General features: G+C 50.3%; 1 protein-coding gene across 1 annotated transcript in view; it reads left to right on the top strand.

Moving 5' to 3' along the window:
- The window catches only part of SFRP1 (secreted frizzled related protein 1), a 45,670-nt gene that overhangs the window by 12,854 nt on the left and 20,137 nt on the right, over nt 1-12,679 (top strand). The window contains exon 2 of the mRNA XM_050940244.1: nt 155-232. Within this exon, the coding sequence (XP_050796201.1) occupies nt 155-232 (78 nt within the window). The remainder of the gene's footprint in view (nt 1-154; nt 233-12,679) is intronic.

The following is a 12,679-nucleotide window of genomic DNA, read 5'->3' as shown; positions in this document are numbered from 1 at the left end:
GGGCTATTGGTCCAGCACGTCATGGGATGCATAGTGAATGCCTTGTGGGAAGGTAGCGCTGGTGGGAACTGGTCTGAGAATGTAACCAGTTTGGCACCAAATCTCTCCAGTTTGAGTGTGTTCTGTACTGATCCCGTCTCTCCTCCCTGGCTAGGAACGGCTGTGTGTCCCCCCTGCGACAACGAGATGAAGTCAGACGCCATCATTGAACACCTGTGTGCCAGTGAATTCGGTAAGGAAACATTCTGGCCTCCTCTTCTCACTTTCCAGAGTTTCTAATGTACATGAAGGAGGAGAAACTCAATATCATGCAGAGCCCCCTCTCCTTGGGCTGCTCAGCTAGTTACTGGCAGTTTCCTGTCTTGGTTAGGAAGTGCCATGGTGCAGTAATTTAGGTGAAGGAGAAGCAGCTTCCTCCTAGCATGCTGGGAGCACTGCATGGCTGCTGCAGGGCCACCGTGCTTTGCCTTTTCTTTCTGGTGCTTGCGTCAAAAACCAATGTGGCTCCACCCTGCTGAGCCAGCAGGAGCCCAGATGGAAGTTCCCTTGGGGTGGCCATGGCTGTTCGGCTGAGTCTGGTTATCAGATGGGAAGTGCACTGTTGGTGCTGGAGCTGCATGGAGCCAAATCTGGGACTGCAACTCGCACCCAGGAGCAGGGCCTGACGCTGTATGTGTCCTGCACCGCATGTCATCATTTACCCAGTGCCCGGGCTACTGGCCTGGAGCAGTGGAACGGCACCCCCAGTTGGCAGTGGGGAGCGTGGCCACTCAACTAGCAGGGCAGCGGGGGATTGGCCGCTGGGTTGCCTCTCTGCCATGCCCAGGCAGCTGCAATGTCACTCCAGCTGGGGCTCCCCGAAGCACTTGGGTGGCAGGTTTCTCTCTAGTAAATGGACATGCCCCTAGATGTCACTGTTGTGCCGTGGGAGGAGGGGAGAGGGGAGTGGAGAGATCAGGAGGCTAACGGGAAGGCAGGCAGTGAGGTATAAAAAGCTCAGGTGCTTACAACCCGGACGCAGCTGTGCCCTGGAGTTGGAGTGATTCAGACTTAGCCACGCAGGGAAGCTGGGGAGGTGGCGGCAGTGGGAAGTGGAAGGGGCGCATTCCCGATCGTGGATCCTGTCTTGCTTTGCTAACCTGGGCTCACGTGCAGCTGACTTTGGGGGCTGGGATTGTGGAGGGGGAAACTCCCACACTCCTGTTCTGGGCAGGAGAGAGCTCGGTGTCCCCAGTGGTGCTTTGCCTTTCTCCACCCTACACAGTGGGCCCTGTGGTTAGTCATCCAAAACAAAGATGTTTATTTCTGCAGCGGCCTCCACCCTGTGCAGTTATGTGCAGTTTCAAGGGCCTGCTCTCCGGGAGTAGAGGCAAGGACAGCATGGGATCTTGTGGTCTCTCTGACCAAGCTATTGTGATTTCCCAGGACTTGATAAGGTCTCTGACAGCCAGAAGCCACTTATTGTTCCCTGTCCCACTCTGCAAACCCCTGTCATCACCCACCTCACCCAGATTACTTCTCCGCTCCTCTCTCTGGAGCCAGGCCATTGCAGCTCTGGAGTTATACTCCTCCACACAGCAGTGTCCCCACTGCCCGTGGCTGAAGGCCCCACTCTTCGCCCATCTGTTTCTCTGGGGGCTCTCCTTGGGAGGCCACCCATCCCTACTAGACCCTGCTTGAGGCAGTTCATGGTCTTGCCTCCAGCACGGGCAGGTCCTCTGTGCAGAAATGGGGCAGCTCCTCCTGAATACCGCCATCTCACCCCGTTAACTCTGCACTGCAGGAGACATCACCTAGTGTCTGTGTTGGCTGCAGGAGGTGGAGGGGGTTTGGTGGTTGCTGTAAAGATTGTTAGGCGCTCCAGGGTTAACATGGCTTCCTTAGCACATTTGTGTTTCGACAGCATCTCTGGGTCTAAAGCCATCCATTTGTGTCCTGGCCAGTCAGCCTGTGGTCTGCCTTGGGGAAGGCTGCAGCCGAGCTGAGCTGGCTCTCTGCCTGGAGCGTAAGTAAGATTAGTAACTGCGAGTGACATCCCAGGAGCCTTGCACCTGCACCTCGGCTGGAGGAGAAGGGAAGAACGTATTCCCCATGCAGACTGATACAGGCTCCCAGCTGGGCTGAGCTGCTCTGCAGAGAAGAGGCCCAGCACCCACTCTCTGCTGGAGCTCTGGCACGGCTCACTGTTCAAGTAGGAGCATTTTTGACTCGCATGGGAAGGAAACTCCTTCCAGATGCCTCCCAGTCACCAGTGACTCTTGCAGAGTAAACTTTTAGCAGGTTTCCCTGGCCATGTCTGAGACAAGGGAGGAGTTTGCAGGAGTGGGGCCGTGCTGCTGCTCAGTGGGACCCGCTCCTGCTGTCTGGCCATTGCAGAGAGGAGACCAGTGTGGTCCAGGCTGAAGTGGAGGGAACAGAGCCAGGCTGTCAGCAAAGTGGTTGGTTCAGGGACATCATCTGTGCTGGGCTGCACCCCTGCTGGCCAGTCTAGAGCTTCAGGGGGATCAGGTGTGCCAGTCAGGTGGCTGATGAGTCCAGGGCTGGTTGAAGTGAATGCTCTGAGCTCCCTGGCTGACGTGCTGCTGACACATTGGAGAGCCAGCCAGTGCCCTTAGTGACTCCATTTTCACATAAAATGCAGCATTTTCCCTCCAAACCACCCTGGCTGCGGTCCTCTGCCATTTGCAGGAGCCATTCAGACTTCTACCCTCTCGCCGCCTCCTCCCACAGCCCCATGGGGCAGCCTGTGTGTTTACAATAGCTGCTCTATGGGTCACGGAGCCCCCGTCTCTGCTCGGAGCCAGAGGTCAGGAAGGTTCAGCCAGTTAGTTATCTGATTGGCCAGCCATTCACCAGTGCCAGGGAGCAGGGGGGTCCAGGAACAATCCCAGCCATCTCTATTGGAGCCAGCGCAGAGCAAATGAACCACAGATCCTCCCAGGCCCCTGTCAATCAGCATTGCCCCGGCCTGAGAGAGTTTTTCCTATGGCTCCACTCAGTGGATCACTCTGCCTTTCTCCTCTGCTCCCTCAAATGAATAATGCCCCAGGAGACACACACATGACCCTCTGCCCCACCCCGGGCACCTGGTGACCCAGAATGCTGGGTACTTTCAGCTATTGCTTTAAGGGATTGAACAAAGATCCTTGGGCAAGTGTCCCCACTGTGGAATGTGTGTGTGTGTGTGGGGGGGGACAACTCAAAGGTGGGTTTCTTGAATGTGGATGTAGTTCCAGCTGGCTGAGCTGTGATATTGACAGGGTGCCATGGCTTTCCTGGGTGAGTCTGTGTGATGCAAGAGGTCAGACTAGATGATCATATTGGTCCTTTCTCACCTTAGAGTTGGTGAAGAGTCAAGAGTCTATTCCTAGCTGGTCCCACAAGATGCAGCCTAAAGCCCACAAGGCAAGTGTGTGCCACATGGCTAGTGCAATGCAGGCACGTGTGAGCAGGGTCAGGGGAACTATGTTACCTTGTCCCATGACTCCGTGCATTGCCCAGCACATCTGCCCAGGGGGAGTGGGGCTGCAGGATGACAATATGGCTTAGAACTTCAGAGTCATCAAGATGCACCCAAAAGTTTGGATGCTTCTCAGAGCTCCTTTGGCCTGCCAGACTGCTCTGCAGGACTTGCAAGGCTTCCTGGTGCTAGGATATCCAGGCAGAGAAAAATAGCTGAGAAAGGCTATGCTGGCTGCTCCCCCTGGCCGCCTCTTGAAGGCTTGTGGTAGGCTTGGATTGGGGGGGGCAAGGTGGGAGATGAAGAGGGAGGCCTGTCATTAGTGGATGCTCAGGTGTGGCTGTGCAATGAATTCAGTTAAGTCCATTATCTACTTCAAAGTGTCGCATTCCAGCTTCGATTCATGCTTTTGTGGACAAGGCACAAACTTGCAGCAATGAGCGAGTGAAAATCCCCAACGTTGGCCTGTTCTGCTGGCTTCCTTTTATCAACTCGGCGTTTGTCTGCCAAACCCATGTGCAACTTTTGCAGCTACAGAAAGCAAAAATAAACCCTTATGGTGCTAGTGTTGAGCAATGAGGACAAGAATGCAGAGCTGGTGGCTTAGTATGTGAGGCAGACAATCATAGCTAAACAGAACTTAATGAAAAATATTGTAAGGAAAAATATCAGTTTTTTTCAGATCAAACCAGCATTAACTGTTTTTGACATTCTTGCTGGTAAATGTAACTTTCCTGGAAGGTTCTTAAAGGCCTTTTGAACAAGGTGTGCATTCGTCAGGGATTAGCACTTGAACGTGCCTTGTGCCAAAGTGTGCTATGCAATCCCAAACCTGCTCAGCATGCAGGCCTCATTACCCTTTCTGCTAGCAGTGAATGCTTGACTCTCCACAGATTTGATTGGCCAAATGTCCCAAATTCAAGGCAGATTTTTTCCAATAGAGAAAAACATATACAGGAAAACCTATGTAATTGCTTCCCAAGAATGCATATGCTTCAGATTGGATCAAGTAACAGATGTGGAAGCCAAAGTGGAGTTTGAATTCAATATGGCAGCCAGCCTGCAAGCCTGCTGTCTTTAGAAATGCTTGTTCAGGTGAGAGAAAGCAGTCTGAGTTCTGCCCTGTTGCACAGGTCTCCTCTCAGTCTCCTGAATCATAGAATGTCAGGGTGGGAAGGGACCTTAGGAGGTATCTAGTCCAATCCCCTGCTCAAAGCAGGGCTAGTCCCCAACTAAATCATCCCAGCCAGGGCTTTGTCTAACTTTCATGTTGAGACTATTGGTTACTGTAAAGAGAGATGAATAAAGGGGGACATACATGGTTAAGGTATTCAGAATAAATAATGGGACAGAGAAGGCTGCTGGGGATTGTCTCTTGTCCCAAAGCACCGGAACCAGGAAATGGAAAGGAGGCTAATTTCAAACTGATCAGATGAAATATATTTTCACACTCACAGTTATCTGGTGGAACTCGCTGCCACAAGATATTATTGAGGCCAAGAGTTTAACAGCATTCAAAAAGGGATTTACATGCATACAGGTGAAACTAATATCTAGAGCTGTTGTAGTAAATATTGAACAAATTTTGGGAAGGGATACAAAATCTAGGACAGGCACCATCCTCTAGTTATTGGGGGCTGGGAGGAAACTTCCTGTGGACAGGTTAGCCCATCAGTCCCACACTGCAGGGTTCTTGCACCTTGCTTTGGAGCAGCTGGTACCAGCTACTGCCAGGGACAGGATACCAGGCTAGATGGGGCCCTGGTCTGATCTGGTCTGGAGATTTCTGTGTTCCTAGAAATCAGGCTACATGATCATTAGCAGTTGAACACCAGCATCTATAATTTTATTTCATTCCTGATTTCCATCAGATCATGTCTCTGCACTGGACTGTCGACTCCCTCTATCTTCTCCCCCTGTTTAGCAATTCCCTTTTGGCCTCTCTAGCATTACATGGTGATAGAGCTTTCCCTGAGGTGTGTCACATCCTTCTCCCATCGTGTCTCATATGCAGCTTGTCCTCACTGCTGGACTTGATCTCAGACAGCGGCACTTGCTGCCTGCTATCTGGTTTGCTCTGTCTATAAACAGAGGCTTTTCTTTGCTGTTAGACATCTCCCGTGTCATATTTCCTACGCTGACTGTGCCTGCTCTTTGCATTGGACTCTGCAACTCTTCTGGAGTTTGCAGCTCAGCCACTGTGGTGACTGCAGCAATTGGAGCCAGCACTACATTGCACACCCAGTCTTTGCTCTCGCTTAGTCTGTGTTTGGAAAGGGGGAGACTTTGCTTGTGAACAAAGCAAATCCTGTGATATTTTGTTAGACCTAGCTATGGCTTTGCCAGGAGAGAGGTGGTGTCCATGCCTGCTGAGCCCCATGGATGGTGTGCCAGCAAAGAAACTTCCAAGCGACTGCTAATAAACCCAGAACGCCAACCTGCACTTTATGGTTGAGTGCAGCGAACACCTACAAGCACTGCCTGAGCACCAGAGCTGGTGCACTTAAAGGGAAAGTGTAGCATCTACAAACCCACTTCGCTCAGAGCAAAAATAAATAAACCTGGGAGGAGGAGCTGTTCCCCGAAGTCAGGCTGGCAGACTCAGAACAATTGTCCCTGCAATGCACGTTACATCCACGGTGACTGGAATGTGAGGAATGAGCCATTATGGGCAAACACTGGAAAGGGAAATAAACATTTAACCACGCGCTTGTCATCAGTGTCTTGTTCTGAATATTCTTCCCAACTGCTGGGATTGTTACACAACACACCAGGGTGGCCAAATCAGAAGTATTCAGGCCCTTAGTGGAGCAGCCCAGGACATTAACTAACCCATATGGCAGTTCGATTATTGAGAAACTCTGTTGCAACAGAGTCTATGGGGTGGAAATACTCCTTTGGAGACAGTTCCCTGGGCCAGGCTGCCCATGTAGCTAGCTCCCCTCAGGTCTCATAGTGTTTGTGGGGAGATGAAGCAGTTGGGTTAAACTTAGAATAGGCTCTAGGACCCTGCAAGGTGGGAGGGTCCCAAAGCTCGGCTGCAGCCCGCAGTTAAACAGTCCTTTAGCCAGAGTCCCAGGAGCCCGCCCAGCCTTGGGGGTCTAACTGCAGTGTAGACAGACCCTTAGATGCTGCCAAAGGGCTCATGCCCCAACCAGCAGCTCTCAGGAATATTCCTATTGGCTCTACTCAGGTATTATTCTGGGGTATAAGGTATATAAATCACTTGGAAGTGGAGAGTAGGGAGAGTCCCCCTCAAACAATGTAGATCTAGAAACCTGGGGTTAGTGGTATATGCCAGCACTGCTAAAATCTACCTAGAGTCCATTGGCAATGGCTGCATATGCACATCAATTGAAATATAATTCTAAAAATTCATATGATCAGAACCAGAGTTACAGCATCTTCAGATCACTGTAAGATCCTGAAGTTTTACTGTGATTTGACAGATCTTGAATTCCTGGTGTTCTCAGGGCCCCAGACCATTTGGAGTTCAATAAGTAGATCTGTAAACCCACTGCAGTGTGTGTGGCTGCACGATAATATAGACTCTGGGACTCATTTTGTTTGGCCTGAACTTTTCATAGACTGGACTATTATGGAAATACATGTGCCATGTCTTGCCATTTTTTAAAAATAATGTTTTTTATTTTTAAAGAAAAATGCAAAATTAAACCAATGCAATGGGTGAGATATTTAAATGAATAAAACAAACATCATGACAACACCAAACATACTGCAGTATACTTGTATCTTCTTCTTTGTTAGTCCCAGATACAGGAAAGAGGAATAGGGTTGGCATGTACTGGTTGAAAGAAAGTTGTTTTAGCAATGACATCACACAGGAGCTCTGTTACATCATAATGGCGTGAATGCATCCATCTGGCACTAGATACTAGTGTGTTTTCCCATGTTGTCATTGATGGATTTTTCTCTCCCAAACCTGGGTTGGACAGTTCTTTCAGCCATTCCAGATCACCTTGAAGTCAGTCCCAAACCAGCATGACACTGAGGTGTACTTGTATTTTTTAAACAAGTGCTGAAGCTGTTGCGGGTCTGAAGTTCAACCCACTCCTCTCTTTTCCCAGTGCCTCTCCCCTGATTGTCCCAGACTCCCAGAAACTGTTTCTGTTTGAAAACAAAATGCTCTCCCAAGTCTAGAAAAGTCTCCAATAAGCTGATCAGCACATGGTTGGTGTCTGTTGTGGATGAGTTTCCTGGTCCTGCTTGGCAGCTGGTGAATCTCAGTGACAATGGGAAGGTGGCCAGGTCTTTGATATCCCTTTGTGACCATGTCCATTTTCACTGTTGTTCTTTTGGGGACAGACTCATGGTTCATGCAGCTGTAGTTAGCGTTCCAGCTCCAGCTGCTGTGTTTTCCTCTCTCCGTTAAGCGGAAGTCCTGAGGAGGGTTAATAATGCTGCTTCCAAATCTGCCCAGTCAGGAGGGTGGGAATAAGAGACACTATAGCCTGATGTATTAGCTACTTAGTTAATTCATGGTACCTGCAAATGTGCCGGTGGGCAGCATGTTCCATTTATACCAGGGGGTGGGGGGAAAAGGGGGCAGGATGGAATTCTGTGAACACCTGCCATGACTTCTGGCCATAGCTGGGGGGAGGGGGATGTGAACCTTTCGTGTCTTGCTCCTTTGTTCATGTGGCAGAGAGGTCTGGGCATCGGACCTCTGGCTCCACTCTGGCCACCCTTGCATGAAAGAGGGTCAGCAGCAGGTGAAACTAATCGATCAGTCACCTTTATCCATCCTGCCATTCACTTCCATGGCTTGTCCTTGTTTTGACCAACAAACGTCTTTTGTCTATGTCATTTACTTGTAACGACAAGGGAGCTTGCAGTGGTGGGTCATGGCTAGCAACCACCCAGCCAGTCTTTGTGCAGGGACCTGGGTTACCGCTTTATACTTTGACAAAAGTCTTTTTGGTGTCACTAAAGACTTGCCAGGCAAGTGAAAGTGACTCAGAGGCAGAATTCTGATTTGCACCGAGGCAGTTGGCTTCAGTACTTCCCATGACACCAGGAGGAGATATCCTAGCATCTTGCTGGTCCTGCCTTAGCCGCACAGTTTCAAACAGCACATGAGCCTGTTACCAGTTTCCCCTCCAGAGGATGAAGGCTAGAGGGAAAGCAGGGAACATTCAGAAGTGCCTTGAGCGCCAATCGCACCATCGCATCTATCTGCAATGTCTTTCTCTATCTCTCCAGCCCTTTCTTTTTAGGCCAACCATAGGTAAGGCATCTACTTAGCTGGTCAGAGAGGTCTCCCGTTCACCTACAAGAAAGGCTTTGGAGAACCAGTCATTTTTTCAATGAATGGCTCTGATGTTCTTCATTCTCGCCCTCTCCATCCCTGGAACCGTGTAAGGTCATTTCCTCTCTCCCCACAGATGTTCCTGGTATTTAGCTAACACCTTCAGCTCCCTTGGCAAGCAGCACCATTTAGAAACAGTAAATCTTACCTGTGGCTTTAACAGAGAGGAAAGTGACAGGAGGAGTGTCAGCACATTTCAGATCCTGCCCTGGGCGGCTGCTCCAACCTGTTAAGAGCAACCAATTAAAGATGCATTAACTTTTGGAAAGTTCCTCAAAGGGCTCTGGATTGTGCTTGAGATCTTTGTTTAGTCTTTGAGGGATACTGTCACATGGGTGATTTATCAAGCAGAACTGTTTATCTGGCACTAAAATAAACTCTTAAGATGTTCAGATTGAGATTTCTTGTGAATTTCCACCAAGGTAAACACTGGTAACTGGCAGGTTACAGATTCTCTGTCAAAGCCAGACACATACAATAAATGTTTAAACTAAAGCTTACTATAAAGGGCAGCTGTCACTGGGTCCACCATACCTCTCTGCTCTCTACAGCCTTTTCCCATTCATTCTTGTAATCCTAGTTTACACTTCTAAAGCTTTGCCTTCATCCCAATGGCAATTTACAGACTAGGCTTAAGCATTTCTCACCCACTGCTGAAATGCAGTCATGTCTGGGGTGGGAGGCAGCAGCAGTTTAACAGCACACAGCAACAGTATGCAGCTAATTAGGAAATGAAGTGAAGAATTCTGTATCCATTTGAAACCACAGGAGGAATGTTAGGGAGTCAGGACATTGGGGTTCACACGCTGAAGCCTGGGAAAAGTGCTAGGACGATCTTTTATGAGCACAAGTGGTGAGGAGCCAGTGTTGCATTTCTCCAGCAGCCCCCTAGCACCAGCACTGACTCACAGGGAAGCAGCACTTCCTGTAGAGCCGATGGTTCCTTGGAGGCTTCTCCTCTGAGTTCTGGTGCAGACCGACCTTGCTACACTTCTGATGTCTGATGGGGTCACAGCCCCCTGCACTTTCCTGGGGGCTGCCCAGAGAGCTTTCTGTTGGCACTTTGGGGTCTATTTTCACACAGCCTTGGGATCCCTGATGAACCCAATGAACTGAATAGCTTCACTGCAAAATGTGATTTTGTTCCTTGTTATGAATAGGAAGCATTTCCCCGTGTAACCAGATGGCTGATGGTGGGTGAGGTTTCCACATCAGCTGGGTGATGTGAAAGTGGTGCTAACACATTTCTAGCTATAATGGCAAACACTCTGCCAGAACAGCTCTCCCCTCCTCACCTTCTTATAATGGCGAAATAACTGGCAAAATTCTTTACAACTCTCCGAAGAGGAGAGTTGTGTCTAGGAGGCGAGCCTGGAAGGAGTTCTGAAAGATAGGGCCTGGCATGATTCATAGGAGGGGGAAGATAAAGGAGAACATTTACATAACTCAGCCTGTCTGTAACACTTGGCTGCAAAGCCCAGGACCTGTTGGGAATCCCAAGGTCAAAGGCAGGACCATGCACAGCTAAGCTGAGGCTAGAGGAGCTGCTTTTCCTAACACCCTTTCTCATGGGCCATCACCCTTCATAACATGAAAGCTGTTGGGAAGAGATGGGGCTTTGAATAATTCTGCCAGCCCTTGTAATACACGTGAGACTTTGTTTCCTTAACACCTATAATTATTATTGTTATGGTAGCATCTAAAGACCCATATCAGGGATCAAGGTCCCATTGTGACAAACCTGGTACCAGTGAATGACTCAATGCCCTGCCCTGCCCCAGGCAGCTCACAATGTCTCTGTACAAGGATAACATCCCAGTTGTACAGCTGCACCCAGCTTTAACAAACACCTTCAAGGTTGAGATTGTTCAAAGTGGTGAATGGATCCGTGCCCCAGCGCAGCCTTGCCTCAGCAGCAGGCACTGCACCTCGTCAGGCGCTTCCCCTGGACCACCTGCTCAGGGCACATGGTCCTAACCGCAGCAATCGTAAGGACAAAGGGGCAGCTGTAGCCTCCACACGATGGCAGTTCAGTGGGATGATGGCATGTCACTGGGGTGTTCTGTCTTTGGGAACAGCTGGTAATGGTACAGTCTGTGCCTGCAAAGGAACACCAGTTCTGGGAACAGGTGTCATGTGAATGCTGATGGGTTACAGATACTTGTGGCTGGGATGGTGCTGTTCTCACTCTTCCATTGTGGGAAGGGGAGTGGGACTTTGTTATTGACTGACACTTCTCTTCCGTCTCTGAAGGGGAGCAGAGCCAGAGAGCCAGGGACCAAGCTGATGTCCACGCCAGAGCTGTCTGAGGGGAGTGAGGTTGGAAGAGGGGGAATAGTTCACTCCTAGCAGGAGCTGGGTGAGTCTCTGATCCAGGCTGCTCTTCCATGACTCCCAGTCACTTCTGACAAGCTCCTGGGTCCCAGGCTGTAACAGACACTTCTTTGTGATTCATTCTCCTCCTCGTGAGCAGTGGGAGAGCAAGCCAGGCAGCCCAGGTGTAACTGGAATGTGTTGGGATGACACTTCCACACACACAGACCTCACGTAGGTGCAGCTGAGGTTAGATGTTCATGGCTTGAGCGTTGCGCTTGGTCTGAGGCCTGTGTTTTTGGAAGGCAGTTGGCAGAGCTGGAGCTGGCACTGCTGTATGTGCTGTGGGGTGAACCCTCTGTGTGGGATCTCTGAGGTCCATGTGTAACATCTAGCGCAGGTTCACTTGCCCACGCAGGGGTAACGTTTGGAGGATTGCTTACTGGCTAGGAACAAGGCTGGAGAATGCACTTTCCAGTGTTAAAAATGTTTCTTTGTGCAGCTTTAGAGAAAACCTCACTCTGATACGGACCTCTCAGACCATCTGCTTTGGCTTTCACTGTGTGTCAGTAGCCAAGGAGCATTATGGCTCAATGTTTTTGAATCAGGTCTCAGAGACCTGCAGGGAGCAGAGGGGCCTGGAAGGGCTGGGGCAGTGAGCAGAGACCTTCAGAGAAAGGGAGGTGGGAGTTTTAAAGCCAGAGGAGTAGTTTTGCCCCTAGACTGTCGATTGGCAAAGCCAGGCAAGGCACAGTTCCCATCAAAGCAGTGGCTTTCTGAGTCCCAAGGACACATGGTGCCTTCAGGTTGCCTCTGTGCCAAGCCCACTGACTTCCATGCAGCAGAGCAGCTTTTGAATCAATGGTGAGATGCTTCATGTGAGATGGTGACATGGAGCCTTTCCACACCCTCGGTGCTCTTTGCAATCATGCTCACAGCTCCATTCTGCAGAGGGGGAAACTGAGGCAGAGCAGGTCACCAGCAGAGCATCTGTGAAACAGCTGGGACTAGAACCCAGCAGGAACTCTTGGTTCCTGTCCTGAGCACTCATCTCTCTCCGAAGCAGAGGAAATGCTGTAGTGCACACAGATGTTCTCCCTGGAGGAGACACAGCTCTGCAGAAGGGGGCAGAGCTTGTGTTGCAGTACCCTGAACTCCCAAGTACTTGGCACAGCATGGCTCAAGTCCTGATACTCTGCAAGTGTCTGGAAAATTCACTATGTGGCTGTTCAGAATGTCGGAGGATCAGTGGGAAGTGTCTCCTGCCACGAGCCCAGGAGTAACATCAGTCCTGGTGTGTTGCAGAGGTTTGGGCTGCATGCAGTAGTTCTAGAGCACCAGCGTTCCTTGAGGTACCGCAGTGGCCTTGGCCATGGTTCGCCAGTGAATGGGCTGTGCAGATCTGTTCTCACTGTGACCAGGACTGCCGCTCTCTGCCACCACGGTCAGTGTCCCCCTCACACGCGGAAGGAGCGGGGCTCTGACCCTCGGTAATGGAGGCCTCGATTGACTGGAGTGAAGTAATGAGATCTTGAGGTTTGCATTGCCCAGGGGCCATGAGGGATCATCCCTTCAAG

This window comes from Gopherus flavomarginatus, chromosome 2 (assembly GCF_025201925.1).
Source record: "Gopherus flavomarginatus isolate rGopFla2 chromosome 2, rGopFla2.mat.asm, whole genome shotgun sequence".
NCBI classification, from domain to species: domain Eukaryota; kingdom Metazoa; phylum Chordata; order Testudines; family Testudinidae; genus Gopherus; species Gopherus flavomarginatus.
Note: the sequence above shows the minus strand (reverse complement) of the source record. Positions and strands in the feature narration are given on the sequence as shown.